This window comes from Schistocerca americana, chromosome X (assembly GCF_021461395.2).
Source record: "Schistocerca americana isolate TAMUIC-IGC-003095 chromosome X, iqSchAmer2.1, whole genome shotgun sequence".
Taxonomy (NCBI): domain Eukaryota; kingdom Metazoa; phylum Arthropoda; class Insecta; order Orthoptera; family Acrididae; genus Schistocerca; species Schistocerca americana.
The window spans coordinates 134609504-134632026 of record NC_060130.1 but is presented as its reverse complement, the minus strand read 5'-3'; the positions used below and the strand labels follow the sequence as shown (position 1 = coordinate 134632026).

General features: G+C 39.8%; 1 protein-coding gene across 2 annotated transcripts in view; it reads right to left on the bottom strand.

The window, feature by feature from the left end:
• LOC124554914 (serine/arginine repetitive matrix protein 2-like) overlaps window positions 1-22523 on the bottom strand; it is a 162117-nt gene that overhangs the window by 116838 nt on the left and 22756 nt on the right. For both annotated transcript variants that reach the window (XM_047128604.1, XM_047128603.1), the window contains exon 2: window positions 6164-6334. In XM_047128604.1, coding sequence (XP_046984560.1) covers window positions 6164-6334 — 171 coding nt within the window. The remainder of the gene's footprint in view (window positions 1-6163; window positions 6335-22523) is intronic.

Sequence of the window (22523 nt, the reverse complement as noted above, 5' to 3'; positions counted from 1 at the left end):
ACCCATCTGCTACCAATATTTTCAATTTGAACACCTTTGCATCATTAGGGTTTTCTATTTCTGATGAAGTCAAGGTCGTGTCAATCATAGCTCCTTTCCAGGAATTGGATGATCTCTGTACTGCACTTGCATCTCTATTTTAGCCAGACTTAGGGTGTGCCTCAGACTTTTAGATGCACATCACCCTTGAGCCGGATGCAGTGGCTCACTTTTACTGCACCAGACCAATTCCGGTTACCTTATGTGTTGATGTAAATCAGGAGCTAGATCATCTCCAGGCTGCTGGGGTTACTGAGCCAGTGAAATCTAGTGCATGGGTCACTCCCCTAATTATCATGAGGAAGCCCACAGTTTCTCTCAGACTGCATGAAGATTTCAAGGCTACAATCAATGCTCAATCACAGGCGGAAACATATCCTATCCCCTGGCCAGAAGACCTCCTCACCAAACTTGTTAGAGGAGAAGATTGTACTTAGCGATGCTTACCTCCAGTTACATCTGTATATATACTCCACAAGAGACTGTATGGTGCGTGGTAGAGGGTACCCTCTAACACTAATAGTCATTTCCTTTCCTGTTCCACTCGCAAATAGAGCAAGCGAGGAACAACAGTCTGTATGCCTCTCTACAAGCCCAAATTCCTCTTATCTTCATAGCCCTTAAGTGTAATTTAGGCTGACAGCAATAAAATCATTCTACAGTCAGTTTCAAATGCTGGTTCTCTAAATTTTCTCATTAGTGGTTCTTGGAAAGAATGTCGCCTTCCCTTCAGGGATCCCCATTTGAGTTCCTAAAGCATCTTCATAGTACCTGCATGACGTTCAAACTTACTGGTAACAAACCTAGCAGCCCACCTCTGAACTGCTTCGATGTCTGACTTTAACCTGACCTGGTGCAGATCCCATACATTTGAGCATTACTCATGAGTGGGCTGTACTCAAATGTTCAAATTTGTGTGAATTCCTAATGGACCAAACTGCTGAGGTCATCGGTCCCTAGAATTACACACTACTTAAACTAACTTGTGTTAAAAACAACACACACACCCATGCCTGAGGGAGGATTCGAAACTCTGGCGGGAGGGGCCACACAATCCGTGACATGGCGCCTCAAACCATTCAACCATTACGTGCAGCTGGGCTGTGCTATTGTCCTATATGTGGTCTCCTTTACACATTAACCACACTTTCCTAAAATTCTCCAATAAATCGAGGTTCACCATTTGCCTTCCCTATGACAATCCTTACTTGCTTGTTCCATTTCATATCGTTTTGCTATGTTACACCTAGATATTCAATTGATGTAACTATGTCAAGCAGCACACTACTAATTCTGTATTTGAACCTTATAGGTTTGTTTTTTCCTACTCATCTGCATGAACTTTCATTTTTCTATATTTAGAGCCAGCTGCCATCCACCACACCAACTACAAATGTGGTCTAAGCCATCTGGTATCCTCCTGCACTCACTCAGTGGTACTTTACCATTCACCACAGCATCATCAGCAGCAGACAGCTGCAGATTGCTGCTCATTCTGCCCACCAGATAATTTCTGTATCCAGAAAATAACAGCGGTCCTCTCACACTTCCCAGGTGCACTGCTGATGATACCCTTGTCTCTCATGCACACTCACTGTCGAGGACAATGTACTGGGTTCTGTTACTTAAGAAGTCTTTGAGTCACTCACATGTCTGATAATCTGTTCTGTATGCTTGTACCTTCATTAACAGTCTGCAATGGGGCACAATGTCAAATATCTTTTGGAAAACTAGGAATATAGAATCTGTCTGTTGTCCCTCATCCAAGTTCACAAAATATCATGGGAGAAAAGGGCATGCTGAGGTTCACAAGAGCAATGCTTTTAAAAACCATGCGAATTTGTTGACAGGAGTTTTTCCCTCTCAAGGAAATTTGTTATCTTCAAATTGAGAATATGGCCAAGAATTCTGCAGTAAACTGATGTTAAGGATATTGGTCTGTAATTTTGCAAGTGTGTTCTTGTACCTTTCTTATAAATAGGAGTCACCTGTCTTACTTTCCAGTCACTTGGTATCTTGCACTAGACAAGAGAACCACAATAAATGCAAGCTAAGTAAGTGGCCAGTGCCGTAGAGTACTCTTTGTAAAAGTGAACTGGAACTCCATCCAGACCTGGTGATTTATTTGCTTTCAAATCTTTCAGTTGTTTCTCTACACTAGGGATGCTTCTTACCAGGTCTTCCATGGGGGGATTCTGTGTCATGGTCAAACAATGGTATGTTTGTACAATTCTCCCATGTGAATGATTTCTTAAATACGAAATTTAAAGCTTTGGCTTTCCTTTTGCAATCTTCTACTACCACACCAGACCAGTCAACAGGTGACTTGAGAGAAGCTTTAAACCCACTTATCAATTTTACGTAGGACCAAAATTTTCTCAGGTTCTTGGCAAGATCTTTTGCTAAGATATGATAGCAGTAGCAGTTTATGCTTCACGCACTGATCTTTTTACAGAAGCATGAATCTCTACTAACTTTTTCGTGTCACCATTTGCGTGTTCTCTTTTGAACCAAGACTGCAACAGCCTTTGCTTCTTCAGTAGTTTCCAAATTTCACTGTTAAACTGTGGTGGGTCTTTCCCATCCTTAATCCACTTACACACTTCTCCAGAGCACAATTAACAATCCATTTAAAGTTTGCCCATTATTCCTCTATGTTCACCACACTGAAACTAAATGTGGTCAATTCACTGTCTAAGGGGATGTTAACAACTGCTTATTTGCTCTTTCTAACAGAAATACTCTCCTAGCCTTTTTGATTTATTTATTAACTTTAGTAAACATAGTCACTACAATGACATCATGGTCAGTAACCTCTGTGTCTATAGTGATGCTATTAATAAGGTCAAGCCTGTTTGTAGCTACCAGGTCTAAATTAATTCCACTGCATGTGGGCTATCGAACTAGCCACTCAAGACAGTTTTCGGAAAACTGTGTTCAGAAGTACTTCACAAGACTGACTGATGGTACCACCTGCAATGAATTCACAGATGTCGCTATCTATACTCGGTAGGTTTAAGTCACCACATGCTAATACTGCATAAATTGGGTATTCCTGTGCTACTGACCATAGACTATCTTTGAATGACTCTAAAACTGCCACAGCAGGATCATGTGGCCATTAAAAGCATCCAACACTTAACCCTTAGTTGAGGAATCACAAAACATTGTTGTCATTAATATGCCTTTTGGTTTGGGGCAAGTACAAGCAGCTCCCATTTGGAATAGCCTTGACCTGCACAATTTTCTGAAGGTTTCTGGAACAGATGACATAGCATATTCTGGCTTGCGTGAATTACTTGAATGGTCTCATTTTCACAGGACTATATATCTGCAAAATCTCTGTATACTTTTTACAACCCTGTCAGATGTAGGCTTGCATTGTCATTTAGAGAAGTGTAGGTCTTTTCAGTCAGAAGTGGAATAAGTGGGGCACTGGCTCACAATAAAGACCAACTGATTGGAATGTCACTGCAACAGTCTCCTTACCCCACCTGACAAACTTACCTGAATTGCAGATTTTGTGGGTAAAATCAACAATTATTCCATGTTCTTACCCCACACAACTCACAATGCACAATTCCTCAATCAGTTGCATAAAAGGTGTGTGCTTTACAACTGGACCCTTGCCTGCAACTGGGCTTTTACACAATTGAAAATTATGTTTAAATCTGCCCCTTGCCTCACACCACACTCTCACGCTCACCCATTGGTTGTTGCAATCTATGCATCCATGTATAGCATCAGTGTAGTCTTCACACACAGGAATGGGGATGGCTGGGAGCAGCTCAGTTAGTAGCATATGCGTCAAAGACACTGACCATTGCACAGCAAAACTATTCCCAGATTGAATAGGGGGCACTGGCAATAGTGTTCATTGACAAAGAAAGTTCATTTCCATCTTTTTGGTCCACAGTTCTCCCTAATTACATATCACAAGCCATTGGTGGCATTATTTGATCCACGTTTCAGTCTCATGGAGCATAGCCCAATGCCTCCAGTGCTGGGCATTATTCCTGAGTGTATACAATTATACCATACAGTACAATTCCACAGCACTACATTCCAATGCCAACACATTGTCAAATCTACCCACTGGCCCTGGCCCTGATTTTGACTAATAAAGGTCCTCTGCTTCGACATCAATACTGACCAGCAACATACATTGGACGGTCTCCCTATTACGGCCGCTCATGGCACCGCTGCCATGCTCCAGGACCACACCTTGCACTTTGCCCTCTACTGCGTGACCCATGGCTGGCCAACTAACTTCACCCACCAGTTGTTAAATTATTTCAGCTCCCGGAAACATATTTCTCACAGACTCTCGATTGTCGATGATGTCATTCTTTTGGATACTGAGACAGACATGCATCAGTTGGTCATCCCGGCAGACTTGTGCAAAAAGGTTGCTGTACTGGGAACACTGAAGGATGTCTCGCATGAAGGTGCTATACCTCGCTGACATGAGTGCTGGCTGGAAATCGACAGCAACATTGAAGCAATGGTCCAGGGCTGAAAATTAATGAGGCTGCTCATTCAGAATGGTTGCTCAAAGTACCCATATGTTGTACGTGTGGCATCCACCATGACTAATGCCAGCGTCACCTAACCATCTTTACTCAGGTTTTGGGCATCAAAGTGTTGCCTCACACGGTTTTCGATGATGGGCCTCTATTCACGGCATCTGCCTTCAAAGATTTCTGCATGGAAAATGGCATAAAACATATCTGCAGCCCTCTGTTCCATTCTTCCTCAAATGGTCAAGCAGAATGTTTTGTTCAGACCTTTCAGCAGCAAATGAAGAAAGCTGTCAAATTGTCTGTTACTATGTCTACTCTCACCACATTTTTAACACTTATCGAAGCATGCCGATTAACAATCATAGCCACACCAAGTTCCTCCACAAGCTACAACCATGGATCCTGCTACATCTTCAGAGCCCAGAGACTGACCCAGTGATATGCACCTGGCACAGCTGTGTGGGCCCAATCCTGTGGGAGAGTACTGACCCTTGGACACCAGAAATGGTGGTGGACACCCATTGGGAGCATGTTACATCATTCCAAACACAGAAGAGGCTCAAGTGAGGCCAATACAACCAGTTCCAACCTCAAATGCATGCATTGCACCTACCACCACCTCTTCCACCACTGTCTGGCAACAATGTTGCCTCATGGCCAGCTTTTGTGGCAGCAGTCTATGACTCTTGCACCAACAATCATTTCCACATCCACTCACTGGTGGAACCCTATGGCATGCTCATTGGTAGCAATGTCCTAATAGATGCTGCTAAAATTCCTCCCGGCGCACAGCCATCAGCCAAAGGGACTGGGCCTTCCCCTGCCTCCATTCCACCCTCACAGCACAGTCCAGGGCATTTCTGCCCGTACGTACCTTTTTTGGAGGGGAAGGAAATGGAAGGTCTGGTATCCAGCTCTGTTGAAACTGAATGTCTGCTGGAGGTAATGGACCTAGATGGCCAATAGAGGGCACAGTCTAGTTGTGGTGCTGTGCTCATAGCATGAGAGCACTACTAATCTCACCACATGAATACACTTGCCAATAGTGTCCCCGGAGGCCGATATAAATACAGCTACCCGGCAAATTGTCAGTCAGTTCTGTACTCAGATCTGGTATTGCTGTGGTATTATTGTTACTAGCATCACTGTGCTATGGATTATTGGATAATGACCTTGCTCGGCACCTGGTCTTCCTCTCTGGTTGCAATTCGGACTGTCTCCGTCTTTGATCCTGGCCTGTTGACATTGTTGTGGTAAAGATTGCCACTTTCCATTTCATTGTTTACATAGGGTGCTTTGGTCTTGGCCTTGTCAATTGTTGGAGATAAGAGGGAGCTTTCTATATGCTGCAATTAAATGTTCAGTCATTTTCCAAATGGCATAAAATGTCTAAGAAATAGCTATATTAGCTTTTTGACAAGTACTCTTCCAGAAAAAAGTAATTACTTACAAACTTGTAGCATTATATAAATGCTCACAACTGCAATCAAACTTAGGTATTTTGTTAAATAGCCTGTAGACAGTTTGGTTTCATATTTTCAGAATCTGCAATGATACTAAATGATAGAACACTGAATACAAAATCAATATTTCTGATGTACCTTTTTCATTGATTTGCCATTATAGCAGTTAGTTCGAATTCCTTGGCCCTTAAAAATAAACTTCTTATTGGCCTTCTTAAACTTCCTGACAACTTTAGGAACTGCTTTCGCAGTCCGCAATGATTTAAGAGCAGCAAGCCGTAGTTTTTCTAAGTCATCTTCATTTTCCTCCTGGAAAGATAAAGAAAGAGAAGAAGTGCAATTAATTATGAGGCAACAATTAAAATTATGATTTATTTTTGTTGATTTAAGTTATGCAGACACAAGCCATAATGATGAAGCACACTGTTCTGCTATGTTATCATACATAAAAAAAAAATTTTAAAAAATCTGTGGAGACTCAGTTCAAACATTCTGGGAACAACAGCACTGACTTTGATTTAATCATCAGCTAAGTATTACTCAATTTATGATTCCACTTAGTGAATGTTCAGCTTTGAGAAGCCATATTCTATTTATTTGGTATGCTTCTGCTTACAGCCTGTTAAATGGCTCCCTCTGCTAACCAACATCATTCTATGGGACATATAAAGATAGCAAGTGCTCATGCAGTCATGAACAAGACTGCATTAGAACCAGTTTCTCCCCATACTTGATATAAACCAGCAAGATTCTAAAAGGTAGCTGAAATGTTGTCAACCAGTCTGGAGAATCCCCCATGAGCCTGTTAACAAACAATTTCAATCCTGCAGCTGCCTGGAAATCAGGGGTCATCTCCACCCTGAGCAAAGCCCTTTGAGAGTCAAAACCCCTAGTATTAAACCTGGAGTTTGAATATTTCTCACACCACCTGAAGCAAACATAATGAAATCAGATGTGGCACAGGAAGAACAGGTGTCACACTCCAAGCTGTAACTGAAGTTTAAAGTGGTGCAGACAATATCAAATACCATTCAGGACTGCCTCTTGTACGTTTTCACTTGATCCCTAGACGAACTGCATCAGACTGGTTCTAAAGCTATTGAGTGGTTGGAAAACCTGACAATGATCTTAAGTTTTGGTTTTGTTTGTTATACTGCTTGTTTATAATTTTCTGTTTGTAATTTATAGTGTGCTTGTGATTACTCAACAGCATCAAATGCTAAATAATAATAATAATAATAATAATAATAAAACAAAAACTACACACATCATCTATTTTAATTAAATCCTGACTTCCTTTTTGCTTGCATTGCCTTCATTCAAATTTTCATGACTGACTGGTGCTAATGGTATTTAGCAGTTTAAGTCAGATTTGGACTGCCAATGACATTAATGAATGTGACAAACTTTGTAAGCTCTTCCTATTAGGGTACATTCACATGATTCAATGGTCCATTCCCAACTTTTTGGGACTGACTGATAGATAATATAATTCTCATGCACCTCCAAATTTCAAGAAGTATACTTTAATTGAAGGGCTTATTTCAATAGTTGGTACAAGTCCATTACCTCCACTTTTCTGCCTATAATGCTTCTGAAATTAATGATCCAAACAAACAGAGAGAAAGGTTCATATCTAGCAAGAGGCCATATGCTTGAATATTTCTGGTATCTCAACTGCAGATTTTTCAGCACTCATTTAACTTTAGGACTCTATCTCACAATGAACAAAAATGGACTTGTACCACTACTGAAATAAGCCCTTCAACTATTGCTTTAATATATGCAACATTTTATTCTCCTTATTCTTCTGTCTATTTTCCAACATGGGGGTGGGGGGGGAGGGGGGAGGAGCAGGGCAGAGAGGGAGGGGCTGGGAATATGGAGTGATACACAGGAATACTACACTGCTCCACAACTGCTGTAGATTGAAATTTCCATGTATGTAGCTGCAAGGCAAAAGGTATTGATTAGCAGCCTATCTCCAAGGAAAATCTGTTGCAGTTAGCCTATAGGTTGAAACTACAAGTGTCTGTACCTAAGTATGCCACACTGTCACCTACAGTGAACAGTCATCTTGAAGAATGGCCGCAGGCTTTCACCAACGTGATAAGGATTGTGTAAGGCCACACACGCAACTTGCAATGGATCCAAATGCCACCATCATGCAGTTGTGTTGGAATGTTAGTAGGTGAAGAATGCTGTTGTTAGCAAAAGAAATAGCTATGTACAAGTGCTACATAGGACACCAAACATGTACAACAGGCAAAGAAGATGAAAACAAGGCCCAAGTGGCAAAAAGAGTGCTTCAGCGAGCCTTCTTTTCTCATCATTTAAAGACAACTGACAGTGTAGAACTGATATCTCAACAGCTGACACAAAGCATTCCACTGTCACCCAACCTTGCCTTGTCATGCAGATGCACTGATATGTTGAACATTATGACTCACACCACCTGGTGGTGGTCAGAACAAGTTTAGATGAATCCCAGTTCAGTGTACAGAGGGATTCTGGTGTTTTCACATGTAAAGGACAAAGAAGACATAAACATGAACAAAACTTATTGTAACGTGACAATTACAGTGGATACCGATTCATGGTCTGGGTCACTTGTCATGAAGAATGTAAGAAAACCACCGCATATATTTGTAATGTAGTTGGTCATAGTGGAAAACTCCTTTATCAAGATAGGAATATGTTTGGCTTTCTAGTGGTCTATGGTGTGGTGTACCTCATTTCATTTTCAACACTCGCCCCAGTACAATTACTTATGTTGGTGAGGCACAGGAGGGCAAAGGCATCACACAAATTTAGTGGCATGGGTATTATCTGGACCTTAATCTAGAGACCATGCCAGGGACCATGTTAATCATTTAGCACAGAGGCTTTGATCACCTCACACCCTAAAAAATATCAAAGCTGGAGGAATGTAAAAACATTCCAACTAAAATTCTGAACAGCCTCAAGTTGTGCACCAATAAATACAGAGGTTGTCCACAATGGACATATTCCTCACTGTTATCTTAACATGCACAAGGAAAGAATAACTCTTACTATAGCACAATACTACTTTGAATTTGGCTTTTTGTTTTTAGTTGTCCTTTATCCACGGGAGTTTCTGCCATAATGAGTAGAAAATGGTACAATCTCAATAAGTTCACGATCTTTTTTTATGCTCAGCATCCAAAGAACAACACAATATGATTTTTTCTTGAAAACAGACATGCAGCTCATAAAGGTTTTTCAGTGTGGGTTTTTGTAAGATTGATAGATTCAGAAGTTCGAAAGCTTTTTTTAAATCTATAAATGCTATAAACATAGGTTTGCTTTCTTTAAAATATCTTCTATGATATGTTGTAGGGTCAGTATTGCCTGACATTTTCCTATATTTATATGGAAGCCAAACTGATAACCCCAAAGTTTGGCATCTACCAGTTTCCATTCTTCTGTAAATAATTCATGCCAAAATTTTGCAACCATGATTTCTTAAACTGATGGTTCATAAATATTCACACCTGTCATCTTAGCAATTGGGATTATTATATTCTTCCTTAACTATGACGGTATTTCACATGTTTCATGTATCTTACATACCACATGAAACGGTTTTCTCAACACTCATTAATACAAAGAGACTGTCATCTACTCCAGGACCTTGTTCTGACTCACTTCTTTTAGGGTTGTGTCGAACTCTTCTTGTAGCACCAAATCTCCCATCTCACCTTTATTTATTTTCTCTTCCCTTTCTATACCACTGTCTTCATTTTCCTTGTATAGGTCTTCTATACATTTCTATCACCTTTTAGTTCTCCCTTCTTTGCTTACAAGGGAACTCCCCATCGCACCCCCTCAGATTTAGTGTAAGAAGATTCAGTGGACAGCCCATCAAAAACTGAACCCAAGTTGAGCATGTAAACAGGAAGGTGTACTGAACTGTGAAAAAAAGCAAAATAGAAACAGTGAATAGTCTAAGAACAAGAAGTGCAATAAAGAACAGCCTGAAACTGTAATGGCATCGTGGGTAAGTGGTCATGGTGTTGGACAGCCAATCGGGCAACCTCTGTTCCAAAATCCCTCATGCCATTTATATATTTTGCCACAACATTACGAACTGTCCATCCGGTCATTGAAATTCTTCCCGCAGTCTTGGCAGATGTAATACTATACATTGGTTATAGAATATGAGTCATGTGGTTAGAATTTGTTACCGTTGTAAGTAAGTGTGATGAATAGTGAGAGCAGGCAAGATACCACATAGACATCTCACACAAATGAAAGTAATAAATAAACGGGTGTGACCTTTGTTACAACAAGGGATGTCAAGAGTCCAGACTTCCGGAACAGAACACAACTTCGAAAACATTAACAACATATATTTTGACAGAGCACATAGAAAATGTGTGACTGTGAAACTATTGCATTCATTTGTTGCAGCTTATGTGACAAACTATTCTGTCTTTATCATTTCCTTGGGAGTGAATACATTCACATTCATACGAAAACCTAAATCAGGCAAAGAGGCATACCTCACTTAACAGTTGTACAAATCAGGTGTGTTGATATGAGATTCATATCGTTTGACACACATACTGTCACTAATGCCTTGTACAACACACCAGACATGTTTTCCAGTGGAGGATTTGGTTAATTTGTTGCTTTGTCATCAAACATTTGCGGTTCCTATTCGAAAGCCACTTCCTTTTGGCTGGTAATAGAGTAGTTGTGCAGAATCAACTGTCATTATAGGTCCCCACCTTAGACCTCACAGTTGCAAATGGATGTTACACCATGACACAGACAAAAATTTGAATAAAGTGAACAGCAAAAATAAATAAATAAAATTTAAAAAAAATTGGCATGACGGAGTTTGGAACATGGCTCGCCCACTTTGCAGTCCAACACCTTAACCATGATGCCATTTCTCTTTGCGGCTGCTCTACATTGCACTTCTTGTTCTTGGACCATTCACTGTTTCTATTTTTTTTTTTTTTTTTTTTTTTCCAGAGTCCTGTACACCTTCTTCCCGTTTTCGTGCTTGATCTGTGTTCAGTTTTTGATGGACTGTGCACTGGGCTTCTCTTACCACTAAATCTGAGGGGGAGGGGCGTGTTGCAACGGGGAGTTTCCCTTGTTAGTATGGACTTGCCATTTGAGTTCTCAATATTCATATAGTTGCTTTCATTTTCTCCAAAAGTCTCTCTAATTTTCCTGTAGGCAGCACTTATTTTTCCCTTGGTCATACAGGCTTCTACAGCAAGAAAAACTTTTCTCAGAATGTGAAATTTGGTAACATCAAATATAAATGTTAGGAAGTCTTTCTTGAAGGTATCTATCTTCAGTGTAGCACTGTAAAGAAGTGAAATGTGAATGGTAAACTGTTCAGAGAAGAAGAGAATAAAGCTCTTGAAATGTGGTGCTACAGAATAGTGCTGGAGATCAGATGGGAAGGTAGGTTGTAATACTAATGAAGAGGTACTGAATCGAACTGCGGAGAAAAGAGGAAGACTAAGGATCACACACAGTAAGCAGGTTCATGAACTAGCTATGCAGTGGTGAAGAGACTTGCTCAGGACAGACTGGTGTGGAGAGCTGCACCAAAGTGTCTTTGTACTGAAGACTACCACTACCATCATTACTGCCGTCGCTGCCACTGCCACCACCATGATATTTATAGCAAATTGCTGAATTGCAGAATAATTCACACTGCACATGTGTATACCTTCAAATATGTAAGTAAGTTAAACCCAAAATCACATTGTCAGCAACCAAAAATGAAAATGAAGAAATTTAGCATGCTGGATTTGAGAATCTCACCAATGGCTGATAAAAATTGAAATAGTATTTGTTTCAATAACAACATCAATGCTTGCTGTTATCAAAATGTAATTATGGTTGCCAATAACAAGAAAAAGTTATACCATACTAAAAAGAAAACTGAAGAATTTTTAATATGTTGATGCAATAAATGATAACACATCAATGTTGTTGATAATTTTAGCAATTTCTAAAGTAATGAACTAGAATATAAGCTACTGATTTAAAGAATTGATCAGGTAAGCTATGCTCTTAGATGCCCAATTAAGCCATAGAGCAACAACACATGTGCTTCTGTGCACAGAAATGCGCATTTACACTGAGTTTGGAACACGTTCTGCAACATTGTTCACTGCTAGTACTGGGCTACCAAAGTTTGCAACATGTTGGCAGCTCAAAACCAATGTTCCATGGCTGTGTCAGTACAGATCAAAGGAACAACATTCCTGGCCTGCCACCACTAAATGCCGCTATGAAGCACTACTGTTTGTTCTTTTTCAGTCTGCAGTGTTGCACATTGTCTTTCCATGTGTTCCTTTAAGAAATGGAGTGGACAAGAAGCAAAATTTATGAACTTGTCACACTCTATGAGGCAGAGGAGTGGCTCTGGCATCTTCAAAGTCACAGGTATAAAAATATTAAACATAAGCATGACTCCGTACAAAACATTGCTGCACTGCTCAATACCAGCAGCATTAAAGTAGATAAAACAATGGAGTCTCTTATTTCTCAATACCACAGGAACAGTAACAACAATAGGATTTGTAATCTGACTTTGAAAATTTGCCATCAGCGAGTTACATGAGTTGCCACCCTACAAAAGGGTGATGACAAACAAATCACAATGCTTTCTATGAGACAGAAATGAATGTATGTATGCAGGAGGCAGCAGTCAGTACTAAACATAGAGGTGGCAGGGGGATCATCAACAGCAGTTTCCCCTGTCATACTCATTGCAAGTGAGAGCAACATTGAGGTTAAAGAAGTTTTCTGCATTGAAAACAATAATTTGTATTAATATCTGTTTCAGTGCTACTACCATAACCAAATTACGTTTAGATAGTCCTTCAGTCAAAGCTTCACAAACTCTAGGAACTATTTGATATATGGCTGGCTTTGATAGGAATCTACTGTTGCTAAAAAATGAAGAGTAACAGCTAGTGTTTGCTTTACAGGAATTGCTTTTCTGAAATTTGTACCTTTCTTAGAAACAACTGGCACTGTGATATTCATCATAATTTCAAAATCAGACGACAACATTCTAGAGGTGTTATGAAAACCAGAACCTTCTTCCAAATTCAGCTCACACAGGATGTCACTACCATCACGTCTCCTACAGTATGTTTCTGTCCACAAATGATGACTAAGTCTTTTTCTTTGACTGCTTATTCATCAAGTATTATTAATGTAGCGCAACATACCATTAATTCTTCCTCTTCACAATATGAAATGCTTGCTGCCAGTTCTGCGTAGCAACAAAGTGAATACGTATGTAGAAATGTTTGACGCCAGAGTCGATGGGATGTGAACAGCGAACAATGTTGCCAACATGTTGTGCAACAAGTTGCACACAGAAATGTGTCTTTAAACTCAGTGTAAATGCAGCTTAATAGTTGACCAAAACTATCTGCTTATGCCATGCAACAAACCACTTAAAAGACACGATGACATGACACATATTCCTTGTTGCAACATTAGTGTATGCTTTGCTCTGACTGTACAACAGCAAGGGAAAATATACCAAAGAGTAGTGAATAGAAACAGGATGGAAAAAGAAACAGGTCAAATCATCACTGCATTAAATCTGGGCTTACTGAAAGATTTGTGATTCATCAGCATACCAATTAATTACTTTTAAAAAAAAAAAAATTGTCATGATGCTTTCATTATCCTTGAGAAGTGAGTAAATTACAGAGCCCATAAAAGGCACATCTTAGATGAAATTTGCTTAGTGGATGATGCCAGAAGATAACTCTCACACTGATAAGAAACAGTCAACACAAATGCAATGATGCAAAAACAAAAACCTTAAGACGACAGCAAAAAATAAGAGTAATGCGTCATGTAGAAACATTAAATTATATTTTAGAATTTGAGGTAAATGTGAGGGTGTTGGTGCTGGCTGCAGATCATCAGTTCGAACCCGACCACCAGCAATTATTTGTTTTTAGTATTTGTCATTTCTGGAAGGTTCTTGAAAGGTTCTTGAAATATCTTATATTTGTAATGTTTGTATAGTCTGGAATATTCGATGTCTGTATAAATAACTCCACTCTCCAACCAGGAGATCAGTTCTGTTCTGACTGGATGTTGGTGTTTATAATAAATGTTCTTTCAGTTTTACGTAATGTATTTCATTGACAGCCCTGTTTTTGGAATCAGATCTGACTATTGTTTCAATGCAACACTATTTGGTGGCAATGACAGGTACTTCGAAACATCTACATCACCATTGCTCCAATTAGACACTGTAAAATCCATTGCCTACACAGACAGGACTCAGAATGTAAGCGGTACATCAATCCAAAGGTTCTTATATCCAGGAGACCAATGGATTCTAAGCCAGCATAAAGTACACTGCACATCAGGCAGCATAAAGTATGCTGCACATCAGGCATCCACCAGCATTTTCCAGAGACACCTGTCAAAACCTGATGAAATGGCTGAAAGGATTCAATCGAGTCACCATATACAACAAGTAGTATGACATGATGCATTTGGTGAATGTATACTTTTACTTTGATGGAGCAGCCCAGCAATTGTTCAAGAACAATAGAGAGAAGCTCAATAGCTGAGGCAAATACCAAGCCAAACTGAAAAAAAATGAATGTCAGCAATCAGCAGCAAGTCCACATAGCAGAAGAACAATTGAATAACAGGACCCAACATCATGACGAAATGAGAGTCTTACTCATATATAGAGAATGTTTTGGCCCTTTGCAACATTGTGAACCCAAATACGACAGAAACCAATAAAATCTCACATTTGATGAAAGAAATAAAAGAAGACATGTACCGAGCTCTTCTAGTAGCAAACATCGAGAAAAAAAGTCGCACAAAGGAGGTATGATCAATTCCCAAATGTAGTTGCTATGGGAATTGTGAAAGACCACAATGATCTTGCCTCTCTCATACATCTCATCGTAAGAGAAGAGATGATACAGCATTTTATGACAGCCAAAACTGTCTGACAAAGTATACAAGAGACATCGGCAATGAATGTTCACCCTACATGTTAGAAGGTATAAGAGAATGTTGAAGAAGAGGTGCATTGATATTTGGCACTAGTCTCTGCCACCAGTCGAATGTGCTATGAAGAATGAACTCAGCCAAATCAGACTTACATAGCCACTGCCAAACGACAAAACAGCACCCTCCCAACACTCCTTTGCCAAGCAAAATGCCTCCACATAAGAAGAGACATTTAGAGGATGGAGGACGACACACCAGTCTGTTTTTGCCATGCATGCCCTAGACAAGTTATACACTACTGTACAGAAAAAAGACAAGTGCTAGAACATCACAACAGCACTATTCATGTCAGTCAATTGCAGATGATTATAGTCGACCTCTCAGATGAAACTCATTCCTGAACCAGGGCCCAGGTCGCTCCCCAACATGCTGGAGCCATTCCTGGGGCTGTTCCTCATGCTGGGTACCCACAGTTTGACTAGCTACCAATTTCAGGAAAGCTAAGCAAGGTAACTATCTATGGAAGTTAGGTCACGAGAGGCGAAAATCCTTCATGGATGACAGTTACCACGATGACAGAAAACCTAATCAACATCACCACCAACAGCCAACCCATGTAGTTGCTTCCTTTTCTTTAATGTCAGATGCTTATTGTCATCAGCTAAAGAGAACTGTGTTTCATGTTACAAAAGCAGTAGTGCTGAAGGCCGCAACTTGGAAAGACACCCAGCCAACAAGAACATGTCTTACATGATTAACTATCAATGACAGAAAACAGTCCTTCAAATTTGCCATTTTAACATAATGCAGTCATAATGTTGTTTTGTGACGGACAATCTCACAGGCACCGCAAGCTGTCATAGACTGTAGAAGATCACAGCCCCAGAATGATGAAGCTATTCTGACAAGCACATATAACAAAGACTGCTCTGGGCAATTGTAGCTCATTTAAACTGAGAAGCTTTTGCCAATTGCAAAAAGTTATTCAGGCTTACAAAAGAAATTTACATGCCAGCAATGATCATAAGCATTTTATGTGGTGAAGGAGAACGTTAGATCACTGTCACAAACAGCCACAACTCAGTCCTGAGGATATGTTCATAGGGACAGCCGGACCAGTCCAGAAAGGGCACCTTTTTGATGAAATATTGTGCTCTGTTACCATTACAGACAACACAGTGGAGGAAGTTACTAATGAAATGTCAATAGGAAATGGCCTGTCTGAGGAAAAATGTTGGCAAGTAATAACTATTCTGCATCAAGTTTTGGTTGCTTTCAAATCCGGGGTGGAGAATTAGCAGGCCAAGTGGCCCATCGTAAATGACCATATCAACATTGGGAATCATCCATCAATTTGCCAGCACTCATACAGTGTGTCACTGACTGTATGACGGATAATCTGGGAGGAAGTGGAGAAGGCGCTGCAAGACAACATCACTGAACCTTCAGTGTCCTTGGTCCTCTCCTGTAGTCCTTGTGAAAAAGAAGGCTGGCACATGGTGTTTCTGTGTCAACTACCGATGACTGGACAAAATCAGAAAGAATGTTGTCTCTCCACAGCTGTGCATTAACACCATTATAGACTGTTTGAAAGGAGCAAAGTATGTCCAACTATGGAAATCCAGACAGGACACTGAGGCAATTCTATCTTAAATTAACAGTGATTTGACTCATCTCAGATTTTGATGAAACTCGGCACAAAGGTAGCAAACATATACATTAAGAAAAATACCCAATTTTATTAAAATCTGTTGATTCATTTTGAAAATATGGCAATGTAAAGTTGTCAAATATGATCAAAAAACCCTACACCATCACAATGTAAAATTGCTGTAGCAACTCTCATAATTATGCTAAAATGGTGGGAGAGGTGTTATTTTGAGCAATTTTCCATGAGCTTTCCTACAATATACAACAGAATATGGGTTCAAGGCGATTTTTCACATTAAAATGAAAATTCGAATTTTTAATTTCTCAAAAAGCACATCTTCAAAAACCTTTCAAAAAATTATACAGAGTGTCTCACCTAACTCTGCCACCTCAAATATCTCTGGAACAACAATAGATATTAAAAAATGGTTTTCACTAGAATGAACGTATGACAGGGGCTTAGGAAACCAAATACTATGCGAAATTTTAAAACGTAAACAAATACTATTTTCAACACAAACTTGTGTATATCTAAATGGATGCCCCCTTTTATTTTGTATGCAACCAATAGCATGAAAAATCACAAAAATAATCGTGTTGGTTGCATCACAATACGTCAGTGACATCCCGAGAAATTGCAAAGGGAAGTTGATGCTTGAAATCAATGAAGCACACAGCTAGCGCACGTCCTGAGACTCAAGCGTGCACCTCACGCTGCCAGTAATCGTGATGTGATTGACATACTACGTCAGTGGAGCGTTAATGTATGGTGTGGTATTGTATGACAACACATCATTGGCCCATATTTCATTGATGGCACTCCTAAAGGGGGATAGTTTAGCCCCTTCTTGAGCTGCACCTTACTTGAACTGGTCCACCTCTTATAATGTGTCAAATAATGCTGTATCAGAATGACAGCTGTCCTGCGCATAATGTTTATTGTTGTGAAATGACAACTAGATGTACAATTAGTGGTAGCACACTTGGTTTCACGTTTATCAACCTCATAAGTTTTGAAATATGTGGCTTGTAAAGGATAGCAATGGCGTCACAGTTTCTGACATAATGCATCACATGTAGTACTGTGTTCAGAGCAGGGGTTGGCTGCACTGGCACCTGTATCCTGCCGTAAAACATACAAATATCACCACAGCATGCTCTACCTTCAGTGTACAAGTGTCTCCTAATCGGGTCTGCTGAACACCTCTCCTACTGTAACGAAAGTCACATATGTTGCTACATTGAAACCTGTTTTCTTGTGGCTTGTTACATTTGCCGTCATCTAGTCAATATGCCGACCTTCAGTAATGAAGAAAACTAGATATTATTTTAATTTACGGCAAATGTCACAGAAACGCAGCCGCAGCTGTGACACACTATGCTGAACACTACCCAGATTGGCTGTGTCCATGACATTGAACCATTGGCAACATCTGCAAGACACTCACAGAAACAGGAAGATGGGCTCCCGCAAAACGTTGACATACAACGCCAGCGACTGGCAATGGAAACGAAATTGCTGTTCTGGCTTCTGTAGCGCACAGTCCTCAGGTGGGTGTATGAGAAATTGCACGAGGTGTAGGAATAAGCCACAGTAGTGTGTGCAGAATCTTGCATCGGCAACCATTTCATCTGTTCCATATCTCACTGCACCAAGAACTGTACAGGAATGACTTTGAATCCAGCACTGCAGTCTGTCATTTTGCACTTCAGCAGTTGCAAGGTAATCCAGTATTCCTAAGCAATATATTTTTTACAGACATGGCTTCATTTACAAATCATGGTAATGTGAATCTGTGGTACATGCACTACTGGTCCGTGCAAAATCCCCACTAGATTCACCAAGTTTCTCAGCAACGACAGTGGAGTGTCAATGTTTGGTGCAGTATCATTGCTAACTGTATTGTAGGTCCCTATTTTTACCACGGAACATTGAATGGACAGTGATATGCATCATTTCTTCAACACACACTAGCACTCCTCATGGAGGATCTAGCACTGGAAGCTCATCTATAAATGTGGTTCCAACATGACGGATGCCCCGCACACAATGCAAAAGTTGTCAGAGACGTTCTAGATGCGACATTTACAAATAGGTGGATGGGGCAGGCAGGTACTGTGCGATGGCCAGCACGGTCCCCCGACTTGATGCCATTAGACTTCTTTCTCTGGGGCGCAGTGAGAGACAGAGTGTATCAAGAACCCCCAATGACAGCAGAGGATATGCAACATCGTATTACTGCGGTGTGTGCAGAAATATCTGTAGAAACTCTACAATCTGTGCAACACTCTCTCGTTACCCGTCTGCAAACGTATATTGACGCAAACAGAGGGCACTTCAAACGTATGTGGATGTGACACAGTTTCATTGGTCAAGATGTGGGTGTATTTTCTATGCTGGATGTAATGCACAAGAACACAGTTTCTGTGGGTGATACAGCACTAGTAAATGTGTTTAGCAAAGTGAATTCAAGTGTGTTATCTCTAACTGTAGCTCTAGTTGTCAGTTTGCTAGAATAACATACATTTACAATCTGAAAAACGTAACTTTGTGTTGGATGTGTTACTTGTTTATTTTTGTGGATTGTGCACACCTTCCCATTGTGTGAGCCCCTGACACAGGCAGTGTGAGGTGCACTCTTGAGTCTCAGGATGTGCGCTAACTGTGTGCCTCATTTATTTCAAGCGTCAACTTCCCTTTGCAATTTCTCGGGCTGTAATTGACATATTGTACAACCAATGCCATTACTTTTGTGATTTTTCATGCTATGAATTGCATACGAAATAATAGATGGTGTCCATTTAAAAATACACATGTTTGTTTGAAAATAGTATTTGTTTACATTTTAAAATTTCACATAGTATTTGGTTTCCTAAGCCCCTGCCATATGTTCATGCTGGTGAAAATTGTTTTTGAATATCTATTATTGTTCCAGAGATATTTGAGGTGGCAGATTGGTTGGTTGGTTTGGGGAAGGAGACCAGACAGCGTGGTCATCGGTCTCATCGGATTAGGGAAGGATGGGGAAGGAAGTCGGCCGTGCCCTTTCAGAGGAACCATCCCGGCATTTGCCTGGATTGATTTAGGGAAATCACGGAAAACCCAAATCAGGATGGCCGGACGCGGGATTGAACCGTCGTCCTTCCGAATGCGAGTCCAGTGTCTAACCACTGCGCCACCTCGCTCGGTTTTAGAGGTGGCAGAGTTAGGTGAGACATCCTGTATATAATGATTCACATTATTGCTAACTAATACCCTAATTATGAAAGTGGGACTGTCATGAGTTCAAACCTTTATAAAATTTCAAAAATTCACAGAAATTTAAGCAGAAATATACATAATTTCATTCTTAATACATCTATATACACACTCAAACTTAATATTAACACACACGTTCCAGATGTCACTAGCAAAACTTGATTTAAACAGTCTGTGTTTGAAGATTGACCTTCTTGTTAAAGGCTTCTTTTGTTTTTATAGTTTCATCCCCGGGTATCTAACATATTCTTCCTGTTGTTGTTACTGGGTTTACCTTACAAAGAATATCATTTATAGATAACTACAGAATATCTGGAATTATAGGATATGCGCAAGACAGTGATGGGCCAGCTCTGTGAAGGAAAGTAACTTTAAACTTCATCGAGATTTTTGTCTTTCATTAAAATATAATCTAACCACCATTTCTCGTGATAGACATCAGTAACATATCCACGAATGCCTTTCAAAGCCAGCATTTCTGAAGATTTTGTATCTGTATCAACAGCTGATACTGTTGTCTCTGAAAAAGTCTTTACAAATATTTTTGATGTACTTGATGCAATCTGTATAAAAGCACGTAGCTTCTGTGTCCCTTTTTTGGAAATAGATTGACTAAAGCACTTTTCCAGATATCTCTCAGTTTCAATGTACGCTCCTTGTGCTGAAAATTCAAAATGTGTGGATGTAATGTTTTTAACTGGCCAATCAAAAAGTAGTTGTGGAGTTAGAATTTGGTTGTCATACGGCTCTGCAGACTTGCTTTTGTTGCTAAGCTATTAACAGTGCCACTGACACCATCACAAGGTCATTTTCCATGATCAGAGGCAAAAAATGCCATTCTGTTTTAATGCTAAAATCATCTTGGTGGAAGCATAAATTTACAAAATTCTTTTTATTCTTGTACTGGGCTGCACTACCCTCTGAAAAGTAGTATATCTTCTGTATAACAGTATGAAATTACTTTTTTAAAAACTGAACTAGCTTTTTTTGAAAACAATAAACTGCTATGGTATTATGCTCTAAGACAGTTAGAAATTATGACATAACTCATGTGCTCTGTTTTCTTTTCTGCTTTGTAATACACAAAAAAGGGATGCACTGTTGCATGATCACTTGGCCAGTGATAACCCTGGGCCTCATTTTGGATCATAAAAATGTAATTCCAGAAGTAGTCATGTACAACAACACAGTCCCCCTCATTCAAGTTTTCCTTGCTTTGCTAGAAAATTATGGAGTATCTGTGTAGTCTTTTCAGAAAATGATTCAATGAACTCCAGTCAGGTCTTCTGCATTATTTCTAAGTTGCATCCCTCTACTGAAACCCACTGTCAAAAAGTAATATTTTCAACCACATTATCATTAAATGTACTTTGTAGTGTTCTTTTTATTGCATCACTTCCTGGGCAAGAACTACAGTTTTCCATAATGCAGTGGAATTATGCTGGGTTGCACAGCACTTTTGCCAAACAGTGTTTGTAAAAGGTCAATTCTCCATTTTTTAAGATACATGACTTTCATGTTTTGATGTGTAGTGCAATCACATACTGAGTGCGTTACACTATGACCAGCTAAAATGTAGTGTTTTGGGTGCAGTTCTACAAATTTAGAAAACCCAATCTTCATCATTGGAAATGTAGCTTTGAAACTTTTATATGCTTCTATAAAATTGTACAAAATAAGTCTTTCAGATATTACTGTTCTCTCTCCATCTTCCCCTTTACAGTTACACAGTCTTCCTTCCCTGGTATTCCTATGCTTATTATGTCATTCTCATAAAAATAATTATGCACTGTATGCACAACTTCTCGTGACAAATTCTTTCCCGGTTTTTGATCAGAAATTTCTAATAAACCTCTTTCCTTCAAAAGCCTTTTTGCCTGGCATACCACGTAGTTGGGAGCATTAAATTCATGCATTATCTTCCTAATACTCCAAGACTCAGGCAAACAAGTTAGTAGCATTACTTTCTTTTTCCTACTACTTGAACAAAAACTAGCTTTCAGGTTACCTATTACATACTATTCCAGTGACCCACATTCATTTTCTGACGAATCCTCTGCTTTAGTAAATAACAGTTTTTTAAGCACTAACTCAATGGTTTTCAATTTTTTGGTGGAATACTGCTTCATCTGAAGTTTTGTATTATGTAGAGGAGACTCACCTAATTCCTGAAGAGATGTATTTAGTGTCTCCATAACAGCTGAAGGTGGAGGAACATAGTTTGTTTCATTGTCATTTAAAGATTTTCTACAATATCTACATCTACATACATACTCCGCAATCCACCATACGGTGTGTGGCAGAGGGTACCTCGTACCACAACTAGCATCTTCTCTCCCTGTTCCACTCCCGAAGAGAACGAGGGAAAAATGACTGCCTATATGCCTCTGTCCGAGCCCTAATCTCTCTTATCTTATCTTTGTGGTCTTTCCGTGAAATATAAGTTGGCGGCAGTAAAACTGTACTGCAGTCAGCCTCAAATGCTGGTTCTCTAAATTTCCTCAGTAGCAATTCACGAAAAGAACGCCTTCTTTCCTCCAGAGACTCCCACCAGAGTTCCTGAAGCATTTCTGTAACACTCGC